The 27,267-nt window shown below is 43.8% G+C and overlaps 1 protein-coding gene across 2 annotated transcripts in view; it reads left to right on the forward strand.

The window, feature by feature from the left end:
• Nucleotides 1-27,267, forward strand: part of LOC115482281 (sodium channel protein type 4 subunit alpha-like) — a 295,820-nt gene that overhangs the window by 191,050 nt on the left and 77,503 nt on the right. For both annotated transcript variants that reach the window (XM_030221948.1, XM_030221947.1), the window contains 2 exons: nt 2,689-2,862; nt 5,902-6,258. In XM_030221948.1, the coding sequence (XP_030077808.1) occupies nt 2,689-2,862; nt 5,902-6,258 (531 nt within the window). The remainder of the gene's footprint in view (nt 1-2,688; nt 2,863-5,901; nt 6,259-27,267) is intronic.

Below are 27,267 nucleotides of genomic sequence, written 5' to 3' on the forward strand. Positions count from 1 at the left end.
ATACGTTTATTTGTTTAAAACTTGATCTACCACCTTTTCTAATAAAAGGCCAAGGATTGGGAAAACGCAGTAAACTTTGATCCCAAAGGATACTCCTCTTATCGCCATTTGAGACACTTATCATAGTTGATATATATATATATATATATATAATATTGGTGCATATCCATATGTTATAAATGAACTCGTGCCTCAACAAGTAACCAATGTAAGTCTCTAAACAACGGTGTAAGTCTATCAGAAAAGATCAGTTGCACTGCCGTGTTCTGAACATTGTAAATCTGCTTACGTATGGCTCCTTTTACCAAGCAGCAGTAAAAGCAGCCCTGCGGTGGCGTCCGCACCATGGTCCCCTTCTACTGCAGCCGGTAAAAAGCTGAATTGCTGTGCGACAAGCCCACAGTAGGCTTGCTGCACTTTCGTAGATGCCTCTATATGACTAACAGCTCGATATCAAAGCTATTTGTATAATCACCACTAAAACTTGATCTTTCTGTTGTTCAGGATCGTTTACGCGCAGCATCAAGCTAGTTAAAAGAAAACCATTTATTGCTGAATATACTAATCGCAGGATTTGAGAGTTATCTAGGGTAGAGAGGTGTGGTAGCCGTGTTAGTCCACTTTTAAAGGTAATCAATAGAAATAAAATAAAAAATAGAAACGAAAATAAGATACCTTTTTTATTGGACATAACTTAATACATTTCTTGAATCGTGAAATGTATTAAGTTATGTCCAATAAAAAAAGGTTTCATCTTATTTTCTTTTCCATGTTTTATTTTGTTTCATTTCTATTGATTACCTTTAAAAGTGGACTAACACGGCTACCACACTTCTCTACTCAAGAGTATCTAGGGCAACCTACATTGATTCCTGCTCTTTTTGGTAACCCAATCCCAGTTGTTGATAGTTTTGACTATTTTGGTGTGATAATAGATTATAGATGGACTTTTAATGATCAGATATCCTCATTAGTCAAGAAAGGTTTTGGTACTTTGCAACAAATTAGGTCTGGATGAAAAAGCTTGGCATACACTTAGATTACACTCCTCTCTCTATCACCTGTCTCTACCTACCTATCCATCCTATTACTACCCATCCATCCTTTTATTATTTTACTAGTAAAAAAAGGCCCGTTTCTTAACGCAATGAAACGGGCGCTAGCAATGTAATGAGTTCCTGCCATTAATGTTTCCACGGTTGTATTCTGAATATAATTGTTGTTTACATGTGTAAGATTTCTTTATATACAATATTTTTTGTGTAAACTGTGTTACAATGTGGTAAAAGGTTTCCTTGTTCAGGCCCTTCGATCAGTTTAAAAATCACATCAGAAGAGCTCCTTACTCGTGAGAATGCAACATACAGTTGCCCATGTGAGAGACTGAGAGTGACAGTGTGTTTTACAGACAGTGTAAGAGAGAGATACAGAGTGATTGAGTGTGTGTGTGTGATGTGTCTGTGTGTGATGCGTCTGTGTGTGTGTGTGTGTGTGTGTGATGCGATGTAATGTCTGTGTGTGTGTGATGTGTGTGAGTGACAAAGTGATTAAATGTTTGTCTTCCCTTCTGTGCACTTGCCTCCACTGATGTTCGTACCTCCCTGTATATGATTGTTTGTTAGAGATTCAATCCATGCCACTTCCCTCCTCCAAGTTCCATTCTGCCTGATTGGTTCTTCGTTCCTGTGACGTCGCAATTGTTTGCTTGGCAACTATGCAGCATTCCGTTTCCTTGACGTGAGGGCGGGGACAGTGAGAGCCAATGAAACGCTGAATGACAGACTTACGAGCCCTACACTGCCACAGTGCCACGGAGTCAGCTTCAGAATGTTGGAGGTGCTTTTTATTATATAGGATACTTAATTTCCTACTTTACATAACAAAATTCTGTGTTACCTATTACTATGTAAGCCGCATTGAGCAAACTTTTAGTGGGAAAGTGCAGGCTACAAATTTAATAAATAAATAAATTATGGTAATGTTTTTAATGCAGGTATTTCAAGTAATACAGCACCTAGGGCCCCTTTTAACAAGCTGCAGCAAAAGGTGGCCTGCACTGGCCTCGTCATGTGTTTTTCATGTGCGCCAAGGCCCCCTTTTACCATAGCTGGTAAAAGGATAATCTTTCTTTTCTGCATGAAATGGCCGTGCGGCAAGTAAAGCACTTGCCACGCGGCCATTTTCGGGGGGGGGGGGGAGCCCTTACCACCACCCACTGATGTGGCAGTAAGGGCTCCCACGCTAACCCGGTGATAACCGAGCAACATGTGGCACTGCCCAATTACCACTGGGTAAACCCCGGCACTACAAAAATGAATAACCGCCCAGACTGAATATTGACCAGGGAGTTGCTGTATAATCCTGATACAGCTGAATTCTAATAGCAGAAATTTTCAGGGAAAAACATTTTCCACCACCAGATCTACCATGTTTGGAACAGGATCCTAGGAAGTCTGTTCTATAGTCCACCATGCCAAGAAAAAGCACCTTCATCTGTGACTTGACACTAGATGCTCCATTTTCAGCTTTGGTAAATGGGGCTTTCTTTAAGAAAAGAAATTACTGTTTTGTCTTATGAAAACAGAACAGCACTTCCTGTGATGAGCGGAAAGAAACGAAAGACAAGCTGACCCTCCTCCTGATTCTGTTCCACAGCCATCGCTTACCAGGTGTTTCTTCTTTCTGCAGGTCTTCACCGGGATCTTCACTGCCGAGATGGTGTTTAAGATCATTGCCCTGGACCCTTACTATTATTTCCAGACTGGCTGGAACATTTTTGACAGCATCATTGTCTCTCTCAGCCTGGTGGAACTGGGTTTGGCCAACGTATCTGGGCTGTCTGTCCTCCGGTCCTTCCGTTTGGTGAGTTTTCGGTCCCGTGACCCGGTCTCTCCTTCTGGGTTTGTCCTCAGGCATCCCAAGCAGTGTCTGCATTTTCCTTAGATTTTATTTATGCATTGATACGCTGTCCCCAACTGTGTGCAGCACATAGAAACTACATAAATCCATTAAAATGCTACAATTTATACAAAAATATAAGAAAAACTCTATTAATGCCACCAGCACCCAAAAACCTCACTATCACACCCCTCCCTCTTAGCACTGTCTTGGGTAAAACCAAATATTGTTTTCAGTGCAATAGCTTTACAAACCTTACCCAAACAAGGTAACTCTCCCATCTCTTCTCTCCATGTACCCCCATAACTGGCCATACATATGGGGGATAATTCTAGAACTGTGTGTTTTTATATATGTGCCCAGAGGTTACCTGGTAGGCACATACTGCCCAATATCCAGCGCTATTTAACCGGCCAGAACGACTGCTGACCGATTAAATAGTGCTTAATCGGCTATCCACCGATATTCAGTAAGGGATCACCGGGAATCCCCCGCTTAATATCCTCAGTTAGCACATCAAACAGTGGAATATCTTTGGCCGGTTTGATGATAACTGGCTGAGTCTGAATATCAACTTAGCTAGTTATCTTCAACCCAACCAAAAATAAACCGGATAATCAATGCTGGTCACTGGAAATGACCTGGCATTGAATATCTGGGCTTAGGGTCCACTGCTGGAGTTAGCCGATCTAACTCCCGCATTCTGAATATTTATAAGAACATAAGAGTAGTCATATTGGGTCAGACCAATGGTCCATCTAGCCCAGTATCCTATTTTCCAAACAGTGGCCAAGCCACACCACAAGTACCTTGCAGAAACCCAAATCATGGCAACACTCCATACTACAAATCCCAGGGCAAGCAGTTGCTTCCCATGTTTGTCTTAATAGCAGACTATGGACTTTTCCTCCAGGAATTTAGCCAAACCTTTTTTAAACCCAGATACGCTAACTGCTGTCACCACATCCTTCGGCAAAAAGTTCCAGAGCTTAACTATTTGTTGAGTGAAAAAGTATTTCCTCTTGTTTGTTTTTAAAGTATTTCCATGTAACTTCCTAGAGTGTCCTCTAGTCTGTACTTTTGGAACAAATTAAAAAAAATCGATTCACTTTTACTCGTTCTACACCACTTAGGATTTTGTAGACCTCAATCATGTGTCCCCTCATCCGTCTATTATTTGAATGTACTTTCTTTGTCCCTAGTAGACACAATTGTAGGGACTGATATTTGGCCAGCGATGATCGATGCTTTGCTGACTGCCTCTGGCGTTAAACTTAGTAATTGAATACTGGCCATGTCCGAGAAGCAGTATTGAATTTCCGGGTTTGCAGAGCCGGCTAACACATAGCCTGTAAAGTGCAATATTCAGGTTAACGCAGAAAGATAGTACTGACTTTTCTGTGGTCCTATTTCTGCGGTTAACCTGGCCGGTTAAGTGTTGAATATCGGCACTTAACTGGTCAAGTACTGAGCATAGCCAGGTTGTGACCCCAGGGGCAGCAGACAGCAAACTATGTAGGCATGCATGTGTGCTGACCACCTGAAAAATAGACACCAGTGCCTTAGGAAATGTGTTTGGGGGCACAGTTGCTCCACTGGCACCCCACCTAGCTATGCTTCTGGTGAATACTCCACCCCTGGAACACTCCCAAAATAGTCAGTTTTCAGTTTGGTACTAACCAGACACTTTCAGTGGCCCTAATTGGTTAAGTGCCGCTGAAAATCAGTGGCTATCCTTGAACAGATGATTTAACTGTTTCTATCGCTTTGAATATCAACCCCTAAGTTTTTCTACCTGGGACAATGGAGGGTTAAGTGATTTGCCGGATCGTAAGGAACTGTGGGGTTCTCAGGCCACTGCACTAGCCGTTAGGCTCCTCCTCCACATATTTTACAAGTAGATGTTCACATGGATGGGACTCGCTCTTACATGCATAACTTACTGTAAGTTATGCACATATCACCAGAATGTAGGCACATACTATAGCTGTGGCATGCATGTTTGCTGCTACGCTTGCATTCTGTAAGCTCATACCAGGCTCCCTGTAGAATTAACTCCTAAATGTAAGGCCCAATCTCTGCCCCTTTCTGCATTAAGTCTTCAACACCACAGTTACCAAATGCTTTAAGCACTTGTTAATTCCGACGTTAAACAGCTAAAGGAACTTAGTAAATGTGTCCCCTTCATCCTTAATTGACAAATAGAATAATGAGCTTCACATCTGGCTCTCAATCATAACTTATTCCATGTCTCACACCAGGGTCTAATCATCTGAAAACAAACATTCCACTCATATCCCATCTGTAGATAAAGCAATACAGAGGAACTCATTTAATACAATCACTTCATAGTATGGTTATAATTACGGGACTCCCTTTAGTTTTCTCTGGTTGTCTGACTCTTTTCAGCTACTGTCATTGTACTGCAGCCCAGTGGCGTAGCCAAGGGTGGGCCCAGGCCCACTCACTTTGGGCTCAGACCCACCCAGTAGCAGCACCCCCACCAGCTGAAAACTCCCAACAACTGTCCCATCTGCAAACCTTGTAAATAGCAGATCTTTGCTTGCAGCAAGCAGTGACTGTTACATACTGCTCGCACCGGCCCCACAGCCTTCCCTCTGACTTAGTCCCGCCTATGCAGAAACAGGAAGTTGCATCAGTGGGAAGGCTGTGGGGCCAACTTGAGTAGTGTATATTAGTTGCTGCTTGCTGCCAGTGAAAGAGGGAGGGGGGATATTTTAGAGATCATATGGCATGCAGGTGAGAGAAGGAGAGACCAAATCACCTGTGGGATTGGGCGGGGTTCTTCTGCCCACCCATCTTGGGCTCACGTCCACCCAAAATTAGGTATCTGGCTACGCCCCTGCTGCAGCCAATCAGGAAACTGTATTCCCGGTTACATTTTACAAATAGATATTCTCACTAACTAGCGTTTTGTTAACGGTTTCCTTTCTGAATATACAGTAACTTACAATTACTTTTCTCTCTTTCTGTTCAATGCAGTTGAGGGTCTTCAAACTGGCCAAGTCCTGGCCCACTCTGAACATGCTGATCAAGATTATTGGCAACTCGGTGGGTGCTCTTGGCAATCTCACCTTGGTTCTGGCCATTATCGTCTTTATTTTCGCGGTGGTGGGAATGCAGCTCTTCGGAAAGAACTACAAGGAGTATGTTTGCAAGATAGCATCGGACTGCGAGCTCCCACGATGGCACATGAATGACTTCTTCCACTCCTTCCTCATCGTCTTCCGCATCCTGTGCGGAGAGTGGATTGAGACCATGTGGGATTGCATGGAGGTTTCGGGACAGGCGCTCTGCCTCATCGTCTTCATGATGGTCATGGTGATCGGAAATCTCGTGGTAGGTCTGCTTCCTTCCAGGCTTAAAACAGCAGCTGCCTGTATTTCACACTAGTCTATGACAAGAGGTCAGAATGTCATTTGAACCTTTTCATCAAATATACCATTGTAATACTGGTTTAAAATGTGATAATAGTAAAAAATCTGACTGGAAATGGGTCATGGTAATAGAGGAGGATAGTAGCACATCTGATGGTGGTTTAATTCTCCAAGGACAAGCAGGGCTGTAAAATCCTCACTGACAGAGACTGGCATAGGAAGCGGTACCCCAGAAACTTTTTCTAGAATCCTTTGGGTAGGTTGACCATACGTTCATGCCAGCTCCCTCCTGCTGCAGTCTCACAGAACTTCCTCCGTTTAAACTTCTCCATGGAGCTGAGCGGACCTGTTTTCTCACACAGTTGACTCGGCACCTAATTTTTGGCTTTTTTGTCCTGTAAGTCCTGTTGCAGTCACATGATTCTCTGTCACGTTCCCTCATTGCTCCTTAGTCAGGTTTACCATCGGGTTTTCTTTTTATGCATTATCTCAGTGTGGGCTACCTATAGGTCTCAACCCTGGCTGGGGAAGTTTTGTCCCCATCAGGTCATTTGAGTTCACAGTGGCTATTTTTCCTGACAAGGTGTTCCTAAATAAGACCTCCTCCAGCAGCTTCTAAATGTATTTCCAGTCAACAGACCTTGCATGACTACTACTTATCATTTCTATAGCACTACTAGATGTACGCAGCCATGTACACTTTAACATGAAGAGACAGTCCCTGCTCGACAGAGCTTACAATCTAAGTAGGACAGATAATAGGACAAATAAGAGATAAGGAAATTACTACGGTGGGGATGATTAAGGGTACTGAAGAAGTGAGTAATGATTAGGCGTTAAAAGCATCATCAAAAAGCCTAGATTTGAAGACGGCCAGAGATGGAGCTTGACGTACCGGCTCAGGAAGTCTATTCCAGGCATATGGTGCAGCAAGATAAAAGGAAGGAAGTCTGGAGTTAGCAGTGGAGGAGAAGGGTGCAGATAGGAGAGATTTACCCAGTGAACACAGTTCCCGTGGAGGAATATAGGGAGAGATCAGAGTGGAGAGGTACAGAGGAGCTGCAGAGTGAATGCAGTTATAAGTCAATAAGAGGAGTTTGAACTGAATGCAGAAACGGATAGGGAGCCAGTGAAGTGACTTGAGGAGAGGGCGGAATATAAGTCGTGCAGCAGAATTTTGAACAGATTGAAGAGGAGAGAGATGGCTAAGTGGGAGACCTGTGAGAAGCAAGTTGCAATAGTCTAAGCAAGAGGTGATAAGAGTGTAGATGAGGATTCTGGTAGTGTGCTCATAAAGGATTTATGGTATACAATATACTGTGCACACCTGCTCTTCACTGTCTATTGCTTCTGTTGTCCTCTTTCTCTTCTCATCATCTTCATCATTGCTCCTCTCTCTCCATGACACTCCTAGTCCCTTCTCTCTCTCTTCAATACCCCTCGTCTTTTCCAAGGGCAGGATTAACCCTTTGGTTCATCTTGGGCAAACAAGTGCACTCACCTTCCCTAGCATAATCACTTTCTCTTCCTCCAACCTCCCCCCCCCCCCACCTTCCCACCACCATCTCCTGATCTGTCTAGCAAGTAGGAATTGCCAAGCAGCAGGGTCCTTACCGGAAGCCTCTCATTTTCATCTTCAGTCAGAACCTTAGGGGGTCAGCAGATCTCACAGGATTATTTATAAAACTTATACCCCACCTAAAAACTAAGCGGTTTACAAGAATACACTCATAAAATCAAAAACGAGTACAGACACAAAATACCAATATTTAACACATCTCTGCCTGAGGCTCTACAGAGTTTTGACTGCAAGTGGAAGCTGGCAAAGGAAGAGAAGGCAGCAATTAAGAAGAAGCCGGACGGAAGCCAGTGTTCAGGCCACGAGAAGGAGAGATAGGACTTTCAAGGCCGCTGGCAGTTGTGGTCCATCATCCCTCTTTCTCTCTGCCAGCCGGCCACTGAGTTATATAGCACGCCTCAGCACGATAGTTGAGAACCACTGAATTAGCACAAATGACTAAGTCCCTCTAAACTTTTGAGCCTAGACACATGATTCTGTCGCCTATGCCTTAATCCAACCCTGCTCCTGGCTTTCCATTCTCCTGCTCTTCTTCACCCCCCCCCCCAATACCCTCTGTCACCCTTATTGCCCTTTCACCATCACCTTCAGTGGCCCAACTCTCCCTCTGATTCCTCCAGCACACTCAGTACCCTCCTCTGTCCCTAACCTTTATCTAATTAACCTCTTCTCACTCTTTCTCCCTTAAACCAAGACTTTCCCTGTTGCCAGTGGTCATCCCTGGCCATCCAGAATGGCTCTTGTTCCTTTCAGCCTTTTTTTTCCAGGCCTCTGGTTTCTGTAAAATAACATCAGATAATCTCTGCATAGATGCCCTGCTACCAGGAGAGCTGTAAGACTAGAGCCTCAGATTCTTCACAAGTGTGAAATCCTTTCTAAATTTAGCAGTTTGCTGCAGTTGAATGGGTTTTGACTTGCTAAGAAGCCTCTGTTTGCAGTCAGCAGTGTTATAAGCTGGGCCCCTTACTCTCAGCTGCAGGGAGCACGCAGGTTTTGGAGGGACTTGCCCACAGAAACCCTAGCAGGCATCTAGTAACCTCTTCTTGTAAGACTTTTCCTGAAAATGCAAGACAATCAGTAAAAGTTCTACTACTGAGTACTACTGAGGTATGCGCTGCTGTGCCACCATGAGTTACTACAGCTCTGGACAAAACAGCAGGCAATCCAGAAGTGAGCACAGAGAGGTTAAGTGACTCGCTCAGGACCCACTGAATGCCAACGCTTGAAAGTAAGTCCTCATGAACTGCCTCTGCCATAGTCCATTGATCAGTTTGTTGGCGTTGCTTTTTAATAGAGGGTACAGAGCACTGGTATCCTGTGGTATCAAGATCAAAGATTTACAAAATCAAGTCTAGAACTGCATGACGACTTTAAAAATTTGGGGGTCAATATTCAGCCCACTAGATTCAGCCCATAGAATGAGCCACATAGGCTCAGGCCATCTCCTGTCATAAAGCCTCCTTCCTCCAGAGCTTGTCTATCCTTCGCTATTGAAAATGTGATAGTGAAACAGCACACCCACTGGCAGGATTGTAGGTGGAGGCCTCCTGCTCAGCTTAGAGCAGTGATTCCCAAACCTGGCCCTGGAGGCACCCCAGCCAGTCAGGTTTTCAGGATATCCACAATGAATATTCACGAGGGAGATCTGCATGCACTGCCTCTATTCATTATGGATATCCTGAAAACCTGACTGGCTGGGGTGCCTCCAGGGCCAGGTTTGGGAAGCACTGGCTTAGAGGAAACAGTACCTGGAAGTTAACTGGGTAAATTTGATATTTATTTATTGCATTTGTATCCCACATTTTCCCACCTCTTTGCAGGCTCAATGTGGCTTACAATACATCATGAATGCTGGAAATATATTAGAAAATAGACATTTAGTGTAACAGAAGAATCTTGGGTAACATGATAATGATAAAACATGATAGTAATATAACAAGCAGATATTATAAAACAGTTCTGAATATATGTGGAGGAGTGGTGTATGTTCACATTTGTTGATCTTTGTGGTATGCCTTATTAAAGAGATGGGTCTTCAGTAGTTTGCAGAAGTTGGTTAGTTCGTAAATCGTTTTTAAGTTGCGCAGCAGTGCGTTCCATAACTGTGTGCTCAAGTAGGTAAATTTTGACGCATGCATTAGTTTGTATTTTAGACCTTTGCAGTTGGGGAAGTGCAGATTAAGGAATGTGCGGGATGATCTTTTAGCATTCCTGGGTGGTAAGTCTATCAGGTCTGACATGTAGGCTGGTGCGTCTCCGTAAATGATTTTGTGAACTAGGGAGCATATTTTGAACGTGATGCGTTCTTTAAGTGGGAGCCAGTGTAGCTTTTATTCAGCCCGCTACCTGATTAGCTAACCCTAGACTGCCCCAGTACTACCCGGACAGTGCTGCACAAGTCAGAAGAGATATTCAGCAGTACTACCTGAATATACCCGGACAGCTTGATGACTGCAAGTTAACTGGGTAGGAGCCTCATTGTTGAATATTGACCCCTTAGTATTATAAGTCCATGAGCTGCATGTGTGTGTTAGTGAGCATGTGCTGTAGGCATTCTGAGTATGTTTTTGTGTATCTGATAGTTTCCACATGGGTAGGGACTGGGAAGGAAGAAGTACACTTTATGAAAGATTACTGTGGAATCTCTAAATCCTTCAAAATTCAGCAGCCCGTAGACTGGACCATGCCTCCCCGCTTTTAATTCAACTACATTGGCTTCTTGTCCAGTATCATTCAGTTCTCAAAATACTATGTCTCACTCATAAGGCTCTTCATCTACATTCTCCCCCCCCCCCCCCCCCCCCCACATCTTTCTTCCTTAACCATCCCCTACACTCCAAGTCGCAACCTCTGGTCATTAGATGCCAATTGACTTATTTTGCTGCCACCTCGCACGGCCTAATTTGAGGCCACTCATTCCTCAGTTTTCTGTGTTCTTGCCCTTAAGCTGTGGAAAAACCTTCCCCCACAAATTCGATCTGAACCAGTCTTTTCTAAATTAAAGTTACATTTGAAGACCCATTTTTTTGCATGGCCTTCGGAATAGAGCTTGTTGACTCCTGATCTTGTTATCTTATCTGACTCCTCAGATTCCCCTTTCTTCTCCTGTATGAATGTGTGCCTTTTCTGTCTACAATTGCCTTTCTTTTCCATTATTATTTTATTTTGCTAATTAGCTTTTAGTGGAAAGTGCTGTGACCAGCTATTTTTCTAACAGCAGGTATATCAAAAGTGGAGGGTTGGGGGGATAGGGATTGGGAAGTATTGAGGGATGGAAGTATGTGTGATTGGGTGAGGTGTGGGAGATGTGTGTGTGGGGTGTGGGTAGGGGAATAAGAGTGAAGTAAATTGGGGGGGGGGGGGTTATGTCTGTGTGGACAGAGTGGTTTGGCTGGGGGATTGTGTGTATGTGTGGGTGGGTGGTGGTGTGTAAACTGGGATATAGAAATTGGTTTGTGCATTATAGACATTGATATTCATCCAGTGTTTTTCAGCCACTGGCGACGTTCTTTCCAGACATTCAATGTCAGGCCATCTCCAGCAATTAACATTGAATATCCGGGTTTCTGCGGCCGGTTATTTCTTATATGGTTAGTGTGATATTCAGCGCTCAACTGCATTAGCGACACTGCATAAAGATAACACTGACATTTACGTGGTCCGACGTACCTGCTAAACTTACGTAGTTATATGCTAAATACCGGCACTTAACCGCATAAGTGCCAACTCCGCCCCCAAGACCACCCACAAAATAGTCGGCTTTGAGTTTGGCAGTCTGTGATAATATTCGACGGCACCATAAGTACATAAGTACATAAGTAGTGCCATACTGGGAAAGACCAAAGGTCCATATAGCCCAGCATCCTGTCACCGACAGTGGCCAATCCAGGTCAAGGGCACCTGGCACGCTCCCCAAACGTAAAAACATTCCAGACAAGTTATACCTAAAAATGCGGAATTTTTCCAAGTCCATTTAATAGCAGTCTATGGACTTGTCCTTTAGGAATCTATCTAACCCCTTTTTAAACTCCGTCAAGCTAACCGCCCGTACCACGTTCTCCGGCAACGAATTCCAGAGTCTAATTACACGTTGGGTGAAGAAAAATTTTCTCCGATTCGTTTTAAATTTACCACACTGTAGCTTCAACTCATGCCCTCTAGTCCTAGTATTTTTGGATAGCGTGAACAGTCGCTTCACATCCACCCGATCCATTCCACTCATTATTTTATACACTTCTATCATATCTCCCCTCAGCCGTCTCTTCTCCAAGCTAAAAAGCCCTAGCCTTCTCAGCCTCTCTTCATAGGAAAGTCGTCCCATCCCCACTATCATTTTCGTCGCCCTTCGCTGTACCTTTTCCAATTCTACTATATCTTTTTTGAGATACGGAGACCAGTACTGAACACAATACTCCAGGTGTGGTCGCACCATGGAACGATACAACGGCATTATAACATCCGCACACCTGGACTCCATACCCTTCCTAATAACACCCAACATTCTATTCGCTTTCCTAGCCGCAGCAGCACACTGAGCAGAAGGTTTCAGCGTATCATCGACGACGACACCCAGATCCCTTTCTTGATCCGTAACTCCTAACGCGGAACCTTGCAAGACGTAGCTATAATTCGGGTTCCTCTTACCCACATGCATCACTTTGCACTTGTCAACATTGAACTTCATCTGCCACTTGCACGCCCAATCTCCCAGTCTCGCAAGGTCCCCCTGTAATCGTTCACATTCCTCCTGCGACTTGACGACCCTGAATAATTTTGTGTCATCGGCGAATTTAATTACCTCACTAGTTATTCCCATCTCTAGGTCATTTATAAATACATTAAAAAGCAACGGACCCAGCACAGACCCCTGCGGGACCCCACTAACTACCCTCCTCCACTGAGAATACTGGCCACGCAATCCTACTCTCTGCTTCCTATCTTTCAACCAGTTCTTAATCCATAATAATACCCTACCTCCGATTCCATGACTCTGCAATTTCTTCAGGAGTCTTTCGTGCGGCACTTTGTCAAACGCCTTCTGAAAATCCAGATATACAATATCAACCGGCTCCCCATTGTCCACATGTTTGCTTACCCCCTCAAAAAAATGCATTAGATTGGTGAGGCAAGACTTCCCTTCACTAAATCCGTGCTGACTTTGTCTCATCAGTCCATGTTTTTGTATATGCTCTGCAATTTTATTCTTAATAATAGCCTCCACCATCTTGCCCGGCACCGACGTCAGACTCACCGGTCTATAATTTCCCGGATCTCCTCTGGAACCCTTCTTAAAAATCGGAGTAACATTGGCTACCCTCCAGTCTTCCGGTACTACACTCGATTTTAGGGACAGATTGCATATTTCTAACAGTAGCTCCGCAAGTTCATTTTTTAGTTCTATTAATACTCTGGGATGAATACCATCAGGTCCCGGTGATTTACTACTCTGGTTAAGTGCCACTTAATATCAGTGGATAGTCCCAAATAAGTGAGTTAACCTGTCAGGAACCATTTCTGGATTGTTAAATTGCTTTGAACATCGACCTCTATGGAATTAGAACATAAGAGTAGCCATATTGGATCAGACCAATGGTCTATGTAGCCCAGTAACCTGTTTCCCAACAGTGGCCGATCCAGGTCTCAAGTACCTGGCAGAAACCCAATTAGTAACATTTCATGCTACCAATCCTGGGGCAAGCAGTGGCTTCCCCATGTCTATCTCGATAGTAGACTATTGACTGAGAGCACACTAGGGACAGGGAAAGTACCTGCATGTAATATATGTAAGCCGCTTTGGCTGTACCACAGAAAGGTGGTAGATCAAATCCACGGCCCTTTACCCTGTCTATATCTATTTTTAGCAACATTATTTATTTATTTGTTACATTTATACCTCGCTCTTTCCCGCTCGATAGCAGGTTCAGTGCGGCTTACATAGTATGGGTTACAAAGTATCACAGAAAGAACACAGTTGTAGAATAGTAGAGTTATGATGTGGTTGTATAGAGTAGGACAATGAGGAGAGATGTGCAGGGGAGGAGTGAGGTAGAGGTAGTAGTAGTGGTGTGGACTAGGCTCGTGAGTTAAGTCGGTTCATTTGGGTAGGCTTGCTTGAAGAGGTAAGTTTTCAGCAGCTTTCGGAAGGGTAGATGTTCGTTGGTTTTTCGGATGGATCTTGGTATGGTGTTCCAGAGTTGGCTGCCTATTACGGAGAAGTTGGATGCGTAGTAGGTTTTGTACTTGAGACCTTTGCAATTGGGAAGGTGAAGGTTGAGATAAGTGCAAGAAGATTTTGATCCATTCCTAGCTGGAAGGTCGATCAGATTGGTCATGTAACTTGGAGATTCTCCATGGATAATCTTGTGCATCATCGTGTGGACTTTGAAGTTTATTCGTTCTTTGATAGGGAGCCAGTGGAGTTTTTCACGGAGTGGTGTTGCACTTTCAAATCGTGATTTACCAAAAATGAGTCTGGCTGCCGTGTTTTGGGCGGTTTGGAGTTTTTTCAGGATTTGGGCTTTACATCCAATGAAGATGCTGTTGCAGTAGTCAGCGTGGGTGAGTACAGTGGATTGTACCAAATTGCGGAAAGTTTTTAGTGGGAGGTATGGTTTTACTCTTTTCAGTATCCACATCATGTTGAACATCTTCTTCGTCATGGCTTTAGCGTGAACATCTAGAGTTAGGTGGCTGTCTAAAGTTACTCCTAGGATTTTTAGATTGTCGGATATTGGGATTGTGACGTCAGGGGTGATCAGGGTAGTTGGCAGGGGAGTAGAGTGTTGTTACATTATACTATTTTATCTCATTATTAGGTCTGGATATCAATCTATATATAAATATAGATATGGACCTTGTATTCAGAAAATGCTGAGCTTCTAAATTTATACTCTTAAGTTAGTCTTCTAAATTTCTGTTCTTTTTTCAGCCAAACTTAGGAACATAAATTTTCAGCTGAAAATTCGTCATAATATAGGAGCTTAAAAGTTATGCTCATAAATTTAGGCCTGTCACCCGTTTGCCCAGTGCTAAGCTTTAAACATCTTTTCCCTGCCCCTAAATCTGCCCCTGTTGTCACCCAATTTTTATGCTCTTAAATTTAAGCATCTAGGCCTAATATTCAGCTAGTGGAAATCAGTGTTTTGCTGACCACCGCCAGCGTTAAACCTGTAAATTCAATGCCAGGCAATTCCAGATTTCCGGAGCCAGTTAAGTGTAATTTTCTCATCAAGGTTGAAGGAGGACACTTTGAACACAGATTATGAATTAACAAAGAAAAAAAAACATTATACTAATGTATTTTCAAATGTCATACTAACTCCCCCCCCCCCCCCCCCCCCCCCCGCCCATTTACTAAGCCATGCTAGTGGCTGCGATGCGCTGATGCCAACACAGTCCATTCACTTTGAATAGGCTGTGTCAGCATTGCCGCGTGGCTTAGTAAACAGGGGGAAAATGTTTAAACAATTGCAAAGTATTTTGAAACTATGCAAGAAGTCCTTTTTTTTTTTTAAACAGACGCCATATATTTTAAATAAATATACAGTGCAATCCGCTTAAGTGCAAGGATCTGGGACCAAAGAAATACATGCAGTTAACCGGAGCGTGCACTTAACCATTGTGACCCAAAGAAGCTTGACATCTTGTAAACATATGTACAGTACTGTTTATTATATGTACAGTATACAGTCTCCGTTAACTGACGTTATACAGTCTCCGTTAACTGACGTTAGGCTTACTTGAAGTAATCAGTCAGGCTTACTTGAAGTAATCAGTCATAGTCCTCTGTACACTCTTATGTCTGTGAGTTCCATAGACTATGTCTGCCAGATGGTAAAATCTGTCATAGCACTGACATCCAGTGGCCTCCAGATAGGCCCGCACAGTGTTGAGACTCTCCAGCACTCTTGCAAAAGCGACAGGAGGTTGTTGAATTTCGTCAGCATGTGCCTCGCTGCTCATTTCATCATCTGTTTCATCATCAGCCGTTGCCTGTGTGTAGGCGCATATCTGGATATCAGTGCTGTTGTCAGCTGTTTGTAGATCGTAATCAACAGCTAAGTAGTGATGAAACTCTTCAGTAACACTGGCTGGGATGTCAATAGCCTGTTCATCTGACGCGTTTGCAACAGCTGCATCTGTTTCGTCCCTCTCCACTTCCCTAACAAAGCTTGCCCGCTTGAAGCAGTTCACAATGGTTGCCTGTGTAACATGATTCCAGGCTTCTTTCTGCATATGTAGGGAATCCAACAGTGATAGATTGTGAGCCAGTTCAACAGCACGTTTATCCTTGCCAGGCTGGTCATCCATAATGCTCATCAGACGACGTAGCACAAGAGCCCGATAATGTTGTTTGAAATTGGCTATTATGCCCTGATCCATAGGTTGGATCAGAGAGGTAATGTTTGGTGGCAGGAAGACCACCTTGACGTTAGACAGCCTGACATCATCACTGTGTGCAGCACAATTATCACAAAGCAACAAAATCTGACGCTTTTGTGCCCGCATTCTAGTGTCTAACTTCTTTAGCCACTGCTTCCAAATTTCCCCAGTCATCCATGAATTTGCGTTAGCCTCATATGACACAGGAAGTCACTTAACATTCTTGAAGCAACGGGGCTGTTTGCTCTTTCCAATGACGAGTGGTTCCAACTTCTCTCCCATCCATATTGCAGCAAAGGAGGATCATCAGTTGGTCCTTCAACGTTTACTTCCTGTAGTTTCAGCTTGTTTGAATGCAAGTGTTCCATCAGAAATCGCTTGCCAGTAGAGACCATTTTCATCAGCATTGAAAATGTCACAAGGTGCAAACTCATTCAAGATGGTAGAAAGAACTGAAACAACCCAACTTTCAGTACCAAAGTCATCAGCGTCTTGTTTTTCACCATGCTGTTTCTTGAATTTTAAGTTGTTCCTCTCCTTCCATCTTTCCAACCATCCAACAGTGGGTCTGAATTCAGTTAGTCCAAGACTTTCAGCTAGCTGAATTGCTTTCTCCATAAGCAGTGGGCCACTGACAGGAAACTGTCTGCTCCTGACATGAGAAAACCATCGAAGAAGAGCATCTTCTACATTCTCAGCTTTTCCTGCCCATTTACGTTTCCAGTGTGGATTTGTATTGTTTTGCCAGTCTTCCAGAAGCTGGTCTTTCTGCTTCAAGATACGTGAAATTTGATTGGGATTGACACCATATTCTTTAGCAATAGATGCTTGACTTTGTTTGTTTTTTAATTTTTTAAGAACGTCTATTCGTTCAGCCAGTGTTAAAATCTTACAGTTGCGTGACAACGACTCCAGTATACACTCTAACAACATTCTTTTGCTTATTCTGCCTGTGGCAGTTAACCAACGAGATTTCAAATTTACCACCCCTTTGTAACGTGACAATCGGCTTCCATATTCCATGTGTGCACTTATGCGGGGTCTTTCCTGCAGAGGAGCAGTCTTAAACCATGCATAGAAATTGATGGCGCCAAAAACGGGACCGAAGTACGGCATGCAGTTTTATTTTATTTATTGCATTTGTATCCCACATTTTCCCACCTATTTGCAGGCTCATGTACTTATCCAACGTGCACTTAAATGGAGTGCACTGTATATATTATAAGCAAGAAAAAAATAGAGTTAAAATAGGAATAAGATCACAGGAGAACAGTGAGCAGGCAGAATCTGAAGGGCCTTGGTGTTTTAAAATGAGGGTGAGGAGTTAAAATGCTTTTTAATAGGTCATGAAGCACCAGTGTTTCATCTCCGGACACTTGAGAATGAGTAAGATCCTGGGGGGCTCATCCGTGCTCTATATTACGGAAGTAACATCTGACCTCCTGCATTCTCTACCTATTATAGACATTGCAGGCATTTCATTTTGAGTTATTAAAGGAGTTAAAAGGAGGAAGTGAAGCAGAGTGATGAAAAGCCAGCCAGCAGGGCTAAGAAATAGAAAGGCATCCAGGGTCGGCTATTTAGAAGTATGACAAGGATGTGCTAAAGAGGTGGATTTAACAATTCTGTTTAAGTCACATACTGTGAGCCTCGTCTAAACACAGGAGCAGCCTTGGCCGCCACTCAAATGATCTCCCCCCTCCCCTCCCTTGTCTGACCAGTTTCTGGCATCCAGAAGGCACAAGTCTCAACAGCTGTGGCTGCATTTTGGCTCACCTCAGCTGTGACAGACTGACTTGTTTTCACTTCTGCAAAATAAAAAAAAAAAATCAAGTTATACCCGCTAGAAATAAGAGGGTACGAGGAATGACATGGTTGCCAGCTGGCTTTCCCTTTTTTTAAAAAAACAAAACTTTCATACTAATAGGCTGATCCAGTCCTGCATCCCCTACCTCGATGCGGGTAAGGCCTTGATGTTCCTTAGCAAAGTCAGGGTTACAAATGTGGCCTGCTGAGCGAAAAGGTACCAAAAGTGGGGTTACAATGACAAAGGATATAAATGTTTGGAGGAAAACTTTCATTTGTGGAAGTTTTGTATAGTAAAGAGTCAGTAGAAAGAGACAATGCAATTCTTTTTCAAAACTTTGATGTTTTTTTCATGTTCTACAGCCTAAAAACTGCAGGCACCTACTACTACTTAACATTTCTATAGCGCTACAAGGCATACGCAGCGCTGTACACCATACACGAAAAGACAGTCCCTGCTCAAAGAGCTCACAATCTAAATAAGACAGGTAACAGACAGAACAACTAAGGGGTAAGGTGATAACAAAAGGTACAGGCAAGTGAGCAGTGGTTAGCAGGACCGCGAGAGCTGGAGCCGGGCCCGGGACAAGGCTGCCCCCGGCCCCCCCCCTCCCCACCTGAGGTCGCCGCCCACCCGAGATCGCCGGGCCCCCCCCCCCCCCGCTGCCCACCCACCCGAGGTCGCCAGGCCCCCCTCCACCCGCTATCAGGCCGGGCCCTCGGAACTAACCTTAAGCCTCCTTTCACTTTGCAGCAAGCAGCGGCAGGGCAGACCTCTCCTCCTTCCTTCCGTGCCCCGCCCTCGCGGACGTTACGTCAGACAAGGGCGGGACATGGAAGGAAGGAGTGGCCTGACCTGCTGCTGCTTGCTGCGAAGTGAAAGGAGGCTTAAGGTTTGTTCTGGGAGTGACGGAGGGCGGGCCAGGTGGCGACAGAGGGCGGGCCCCCCTGGAGGCCCAGGCCCCGGGACTTTTGTCCACCCTGTCCCCCCCCTCTCGGCGGCCCTGGTGGTTAGGACTCAAAAGCGGTGTCAAAGATGTGGGCTTTTAGCCTGGACTTGAAAACGGGGCTAGACGTACATGCTTGGGAAGTCTATTCCAGGCGTGTGGTGCAGCGAGATAGAAGGAACGGAGTCTGGAATTAGCAGTAGAGGAGAAGGGGACAGACAAGAGAGATTTGTCAACAGAACGGAGTGCCCGAGGGGGGGTGAAGGGAGAGACAAGAGTGGAGAGCTACTGGGGAGCGGCAGAGTGAATGCACTTATAGGTGAGTAAGAGAAGTTTGAATTGAATGCGGAAATGAATAGGGAGCCAGTGAAGTGACTTAAAGGTACCTAAAGTGGGGTATGAGAGGTTAATTACTTTTTTATTGATAAACATTTCCCATTTTTTAAAAGATGTAATCAGTCCATATCTGAGCATGAAATTTGCAGGATTATGCACTTGATATCCCTGGTATAAATAATTCACATACCCCACTTTTGGTACCTGTGGAGGAGTAGCCTAGTGATTAGTGCAGTGGACTTTGATCCTGGGGAACTGGGTTCAATTCCCACTGCAGCTCCTTGTGACTCTGTGCAAGTCACTTAACCCTCCATTGCCCCTGGTACAAAACAAGTACCTGAATATATGTAAACCGCTTTGAATGTAGTTGCAAAAACCTCAGAAAGGCGGTATGTCAAGTCCCATTTCCCCTTCCCCCTTTCCCTTATGACATCACAGTATCAGAAGTGAGCCAAGTATCGGGCAATCAAGCCATTGTGACATCACTGATGAGGTTGGCTCTTATTGGTGGAATGAGTGGAGGAGTAGCCTAGTGGTTAGTGCAGTGGACTTTGATCCTGGGGAACTGGGTTCAATTCCCACTGCAGCTCCTTGTGATTCTGGGCAAGTCACTCAACCCTCCATTGCCCCTGGTATAAAATAAGTACCTGAATATATGTAAACCGCTTTGAATGTAGTTGCAAAAAAACCTCAGGCGGTATATCGTCCCATTTCCCTCTCCCCCTTATGACATCACAATATCAGAAGTGTATTGGGCAATCAAGCCATTGTGACATCACTGATGAGGTTGGCTCTTATTGGTGGAATGAGTGGAGGAGTAGCCTAGTGGTTAGTGCAGTGGACCTTGATCCTGGGGAACTGGGTTTGATTCCCACTGCAGCTCCTTCTGACTCTGGGCAAGTCACTTAACCCTCCATTGCCCCAGGAATAAATAAGTGCATGTATATACTATGTAAACCGCTTTGAATGCAGTTGCAAAAACCTCAGAAAGGCGGTATATCAAGTCCCGTTTCCCTTTGCCTATTTGAGATTCTACATGGAATGTTGCTATTAGAGGAGTAGCCTAGTGGTTAGTGCAGTGGAACATCGAAGGTTGCTACTATTTGAGATTCTACATGGAATATTGGTATTATTTGAGAGTCTACATAAAATGTTGCTACCATTTGAGATTCTATGTGGAATGTTGCTAGTGGAGGAGTAGCCTAGTGGTTAGTGCAGTGGACTTTGATCCTGGGGAACTGGGTTTGATTCCCACTGCAGCTCCTTGTGACTCTGGGCAAGTCACTTACCCCACCATTGCCAGGTACAAATAAGTGCATGTATATACTATGTAAACCGCTTTGAATGCAGTTGCAAAAACCTCAGAAAGGCGGTATATCAAGTCCCATTTCCCTTTTTCACCCAATAGATCACAAATGCTGCAGGCAGCCTAAAAGCAAGACTGGATGACACTGTTGGTTAAAGTTTAGGGAAATTTCCGGATAGCTGAAGGGAGTTACATGGAAATACTTTTAAAACAAATAGGATGAAATATTTTTTCACTCAAAAAATAATTAAGCTCTGGAACTCGCTGCTGGTTAGCGTGTCTGGGTTTAAAAAAGGTTTGGACAAGTTTCTGGAGATAAAGTCCATAGTCTTTTATTGAGATAGATATGGAGGAAACCACTGCTTGCCCTGGGGTTGGTAGCATGGAATGTCGCTATTATTTGGGATTCCAGAATCTTGTTATTCTTTGGGATTCTGCCAGGTACGTGTGACCTGGATTGGCCACTGTTGGAAGCAGGATAGTGGGCTAGATGGACCTAATATGGCTGTTCTTATGTTCTCATGGTCTTATGTTCTAACTGCCACTATTATTCATATTAACTGCAAATCATGAATTCATGGGCGGATGCATTCCAACTAAAACTCAATGCAGAAAAAACACAATGTCTCATCCTCTCATCACAACACAACATGAACCAACCCACCACTATAAACACCCCAAACTTTGCCCTTCCTGTTTCAGATAGCCTGAAAATTCTAGGAGTTACAATTGACCGAAATCTCACACTAGAAAGCCATGCAAAAAACACAACAAGAAAATGTGGAAACTCAAAAGAATAAAACCCAAGGTAAATATTCCGCAACCTGGTACAATCAATGGTGCTAAGTCAACTAGACTACTGCAATGCAATCTATTCTGGATGTAAAGAAAAAAATCATTAAGAAACTCCAAACTGCCCACTACCCCAGCTGCAAAGTACTAAAATATAAACTAACATATGCATCCAGCTTCTCCTACATAAGCACGCAACTATGTAGATTTTTGTACCATTCACGAAGAGGGAACCTTACCAGACCAGCCCTTCTGCAATATCGCTCACAAAAATATTAAAAAGAATGAGACTCAAGATTGATCCCTGCTGCACACCACTGGTAACATTCCTTTCCTCATTTTACCACTACTCAACCAGTCAGTTGTTTTAGGGTCCATTCCATGAATCTCAGTTTACTTAGAACATAAGAGTAGCCATACTGGGTCAGACCAATGGTCCATCTTCTAGCCCAGTATCCTGTTTTCCGCACAGTGGCCAAGCCAGGTCACAAGTACCTGGCAGAAACCCAAATAGTGGCAACACTCCATACTACAAATCCCAGGGCAAGCAGTTGCTTCCCATGTCTGTCTCAATAGCAGACTATAGACTTTTCCTCCAGGAATTTGTCTAAACCTTGTTTAAACCTCAATCATCATCCCGATTTCCATATCATTTGTAAATATGTTACATAGCACCGGTCCCAGTACAGATCCCTACGGCACTCCACCCTCCTCCATTAAGAGAAATGACCATTTAACCTTACCCTCTGTTTTATGTTGTATAATTATGGTACAGCTAGAGACCCCCCACTGGAATGGTGGTGGGCCCAGTCATAGAGCTCAGGCCAGTACAGACCTTGGCTGAGTCAGAAATCTGATGGCTGACACAACTGGGAGCTTACTGGAAAAGTATGGCCTAGTTTGTAGCCCACATTGAGGCCTAAATAAGCTAAATTAGGAAAAGTTAATAGATATGGAAACAAAATGGAGGATTTCAACACAAAATGGAAGCCCGTATCTGTTACAAAGTGGAATTTTCTCTAATGTAAGTTAGAAAAACAAGTTGAGAAATGAGTGAGTCATGCCAGGTGCAGAGAAAATAGGGAACTAGCTGTCCAAGAGAGGAGGGAGACTTTCCTGTGAGCAGGGTCTTGCTTAAGATTTGTGATCAAGCGAGCTAAAGACAAAACCATGTTAGCAAGATAGAAGCTACTCATTAGCATGAGCCAATCAGTGACAACCATGACATTAGCATAGATCCAATCAGGTATATCTACTGTCATATTATCCATATCCTGAGGGCACCTATAAAAATCAGGGTATTTCCTGGTTTAAGCTAGAGAGAAAAGGGTTGGCACTCTCTCTCCAAGGGAAACCAATGTGTCCAGCAGAATTAACAAATTACCTAATTGCTTTCCCTTGTAAAACCTCTAATTGGTGAAAGAAATTATGAAACATTAGCAAATAATTAACACCTGTTTGCAGCTTATTATATTCCTATAATTAATTGATTGTACATGCCTGTTGTCAATCACTGATTTGACTTATACCTTAGCAAATAAACTCCTCATTCCAAATGATGATTTGTAGGCTTCACTTAATGATGAAAGGCTGTAAGTATAAATGCTTTTGCTATATCAGGCTATCTTTCGCGGCATTGTATAACTTGTAACCTAAATCCAGTTTGTCATAAGGCTGGTATCTATTCCTTGCCAGTGCTGAGAGGCGGACTAATGCGGGTCCCTTAGACCTAACGTCTCTCTCAGTGGCAATTCCTCTTAGAACTTTATAACTCCTTGATTACCCCAGTACTAGTGCTATTTAGAGATGGAGTCAGATATAAGGTCACTCCAGCCTTCTTGGGGGGGCTTGGGACCCCTCAATTCTCAACAATGTCCAATAACCAGTTCCTAATCCACACCAGAACCTTGCCTCCTATCCCATGATTCTTTCATTTTCCCAGGAGTCTCTTATGAGAAACTTTGTCAAAAGCTTTCTGAAAATCTAGATAAACTACATCAACTGGCTCACCTTTATTCACATGTTTATTCACTCCTTCAAAGAAATGAAGCAAATTTGTGAGGCAAGACTTCCTTCGGCTGAACCCATGCTGATTCTGTCCCATTAAACCATGTTTGTCTACATGTTCTGTAATTTTATTCTTTACAATAGTTTCCAAGATTTTCCACTTATATGTTACGGCACCCCGTTATAATAGACCGTACCAAAAGAAACCCGACAAAAAAACCCCGACATCACAGACTACATACAAAACAGACCATGACAAAAAAAAGTCCCAAAAAAACCCCACAACAAAAGGAACCACTGACAAAATAGACTCTTAATCAAGCTGGATTATGTTTTCAAGCAGATTTATGATTCTCACTAGATACCAAGTGTGGATAGTGAAGTCAAGCCGTAGGCAGGTGCCAGGACTTTCAAGTGACAAGCCGTGGACTTTCTCAGTAATTTACCCTTGAAATTCATACCATTCAAAAATAAATCTATTTCATCAAGCCCTTTTGTCAGGAGTCTATTTTGTCTGGGACTTTTATGTCGGGAAATTTTTTGGTTTGGAACTTTTTTGTCTGGTTTCTTTTAACCGGTTTCTTTTGACCAGGTACCATATGTTACCTATGTGGAACTGTGTCAAAGGCTTTGCTAAAATTGAAGTACACTAACAGGCTTATTTTCGAAAGAGAAGGGCGCCCATCTTTCGAAACAAATCGGGAGATGGGCATCCTTCTCCCAAGGTCACCCAAATCAGCATAATCGAAAGCGGATTTTGGGTGTCCTCAACTACTTTCCATCGCAGGGACGACCAAAGTTCACGGGAGCATGGCAGAAGCATAGCGAAGGCGGGACTGGGGTGTGCTTAACACATGGGCATCCTCTGCTGATAATGGAAAAAAGAAGGGTGTCCCTGACGAACACTTGGCCGACTTTACTTGGTCCTTTTTTTTTTACGACAAAGCCACAAACATGTGCTCTAAATGACCAGATGACCACCGGGGGGAGTCGGGGGTGATCTCCCCTTACTCCCCCAGTGGTCACTAACCCCCTCCCACCCTAAAAAAATGTTTTAAATATTTTTTCCAGCCTCTATGCCAGCCTCAAATATCATACCCAGCTCCATGACAGCAGTATGCAGGTCCCTGGAGCAGTTTTTAGTGGATGCAGTGCACTTCAGGCAGGCGGACCCAGGCCCATCCCCCCCCTACCTGTTATACTTCTGGTGGTAAATATGAGCCCTCCAAAACCCACCACAAACCCACTGTACCCACATCTAGGTGCCCCCCCTTCATCCCTAAGGGCAATGGTACTGTTGTAAATTGTGGGGAGTGGGTTTTGGGGGGGCTCCGCACACAAGGTAAGGGAGCTATGCACCTGGGAGCTTTTTCTGACGTCCACTGCAGTGCCCCCTAGGGTGCCCGGTTGGTGTCCTGGCATGTGAGGGGGACCAGTGCAGTATGAATGCTGGCTCCTCCCACAACCAAAGGGCTTGGATTTGGTCATTTCTGAGATGGACGTCCTTGGTTTCCATTATCACTGAAAATCGGGGACGACCATCTCTAAGGTCAACCTAAATGTTGAGATATGGGCATCCCCGACCGTATTATCGAAACGAAAGATGGCCGCCCATCTTGTTTCGATAATACGGGTTTTCCCGCCCCTTCGGAAAACTTGGGCACCCCGTTCGATCATGCCCCTCTATATCTACTGTTCCAAGTTTATTCAGGGCTTCTAGCCCATCATTCCAACACATTATATCTTGGAGGCTTACAGGTCGCAATCAAAAGAAAGTAAGAGGCTGGTGTGTGGAGTGAGACAGAGGGGAACGGAGTGGAGAGGGGGTGGGGAGAGGGGGGTCAAACTACAATAGCTAATAGGATAGCGGGGGGGGGGGGGCGGGGGATACACATCAGGAGAAATAATATGTAGATCAGGCTTGCTGTTTAGTGTATCCATAGCAAGACAAGTACTAGCCATAGGCATTGGAGAAAAGAAGAGTCTTAAGCTCTGGCTTAAATTTCTGGAGGGAGGAACATAGTCTGAGGTGATGGGGTTCCCCCTTCATCAAAATGCTTCTGTTTATGTGTGTTCAGATTTGATAAAATTGCCCTTATTACAAAGCAAATCAGAACAATGAACAATCAAAAATATCAAAAACAGGAAAGGAACTCCATAAACTACAGGACAGCTTTTAAACTAGAAATGGGGGGGAAGGCCGACAGTCGCTCAAAAGCGCATGGTTCGGGATAAGGTATCTTGCAAGGATACCTCACAAACAGGGACGATGGGGTTTCTGGATAGTGAGGTTGCACAGCAAACTGTGGTAGGCCAGGTGCCCTTAAATACAACTAAAGATGAGACAAAACATGGCAAATCAATAGTGTCAAGTACTAAGCATCATGCAAATAGGAACAACAAATATACTCTGAAATGTCTATATGCAAATGCTAGGAGTTTAAGAAATAAGATGGGAGAGTTGGAATATGTTGCACTAAATGAAAAATTGGATATAATAGGCATTACTGAGACCTAGTGGAAGGAGGATAACCAGTGGGACACTGTCATACCGGAGTACAAAATATATCGTAGTGATAGGGTGGACCTGACTGGTGGAGGGGTAGCATTGTATATTAATGAGAGCCTTGACACAGACAGATTACAAATTCAGCAGGACACAAAATCACACCTTTGAATCATTCTGGGTTGAAATTCCATGTATAAAAGGGAAAAGGACGGTGATAGGAGTGTACAACCGTCCGCCTCGCCAGGATGAGCAGGTAGACGCAAAAATGATAAAAGAAATCAAAGATGCGAACAAAATGGGCAATGTGATAATAACGGGTGACTTCAATTATCCAAATATAGACTGGGTAAATGTAACATCGGGACACGCTAGAGAGGTACAATTCCTTGATGAAATCAAGGACAGCTTTATGGAGCAGCTGGTGCAGGAGCCGACGAGAGAAGGAAAAATTCTAGACTTGGTCCTTAGTGGAGCACATGATCTGGTGAGGGACGTTATGGTACTGGGGCCGCTTGATAACAGTGATCATAATATGATCAGTTTTGATATCAACCTTGAAGTAACTATACACAGGAAGTCAAATACGTTAGCATTTAACTTTAAAAAAGGAGACTATGATAAAATGACAAGAACAGTTAAAAAAAAAACTTAGGGGGGCAACTGAGAGGGTAAAAACTGTACAGCAGGCATGGATGCTGTTCAAAAATACCATCCTGGAGGCTCAGGCCAAACATATTCCGCAAATTAGAAAAGAAAGACAGAAGTCCAAAAGACAGCTGGCGCGGTTGAAAAGTGAGGTGAAGAAAGCTGTTAGGGCTAAATTGAAATGCCTTCAGAAAATGGAAGAAAGAATCGTCTGAAAATAACAAGAAGCAGCATAAGAAGTGTCAAAGCAAATGCAAGGCGCAGATAAAGAAGGCCAAGGGAGATTACGAAAAAAAGATAGCAATTGAGGCAAAAAAACATATTAAAGGTTTTTTTCGGGATATTAAAAGCAGGAAGCCGGCCAAAGAATCGGTTGGGCCGCTGGATGACCGAGGGGTAAAAGGGGCGATCAAGGAAGATAAAGACGTAGTGGAGAGATTGAATGAATTCTTTGTTTTGGTCTTCACCGAGGAAGATTTGGGTGGGATACCGGTGTCGGAAATGGTATTTCAAGCAGACGAGTCGGAGAAACTTACTGACTTCACGGTAAACCTGGAGGACGTAATGGGGCAGTTCAGCAAACTGAAGAGTAGCAAATCACCTGGACCGGATGGTATTCATCCTAGAGTACTGATAAAACTGAAAAATGAACTTGCAGAGCT

This window comes from Microcaecilia unicolor, chromosome 12 (assembly GCF_901765095.1).
Source record: "Microcaecilia unicolor chromosome 12, aMicUni1.1, whole genome shotgun sequence".
Lineage (NCBI taxonomy): Eukaryota > Metazoa > Chordata > Amphibia > Gymnophiona > Siphonopidae > Microcaecilia > Microcaecilia unicolor.